This window comes from Nestor notabilis, unplaced genomic scaffold (assembly GCF_000696875.1).
Source record: "Nestor notabilis isolate BGI_N333 unplaced genomic scaffold, ASM69687v1 scaffold23160, whole genome shotgun sequence".
Taxonomy (NCBI): domain Eukaryota; kingdom Metazoa; phylum Chordata; class Aves; order Psittaciformes; family Psittacidae; genus Nestor; species Nestor notabilis.
In genome coordinates, this window is record NW_009910003.1 from 701 (window position 1) to 1,057 (window position 357).

The following is a 357-nucleotide window of genomic DNA, read 5'->3' on the forward strand; positions in this document are numbered from 1 at the left end:
GCTGCTGAGGAAAGAGCTCTTGCTAAGCTAAAACCAAAACAACACCCCAGGGACCCTCTGCAAGATCCCACCTCCCACCCAGCACTGGGGACCCTCCCCAGGTTTGGGTGCATACCCTGAACATCTTTTTTCCCCTCCCTCCCCCCCTGCAGATGTGCCCTGCGAGCCCTCACAGCCGGACAAACTGCTGGAGGAAGAAGGGATTTTCACCTACCTCTTCCAGCCCTCAGCGCACACCCTGAGCCGTGCAATGACCTCTGCCCAGCTCTGGTTTTACACCGGCCCCTCAGCAGCTCCCAACCACTCGGTCCCCGATGTCCTGACCCTGTCGCCGCACGGCCGTGTGCCACTGGCGGG

At 61.3% G+C, this 357-nt stretch overlaps 1 protein-coding gene across 1 annotated transcript in view; it reads left to right on the top strand.

The window, feature by feature from the left end:
• Positions 1-357, top strand: part of INHA (inhibin, alpha) — a gene marked incomplete at its 5' end in the record, with an annotated part of 1,706 nt that overhangs the window by 695 nt on the left and 654 nt on the right. Inside the window, one exon of the mRNA XM_010023934.1 lies at positions 153-352. Within this exon, the coding sequence (XP_010022236.1) occupies positions 153-352 (200 nt within the window). The remainder of the gene's footprint in view (positions 1-152; positions 353-357) is intronic.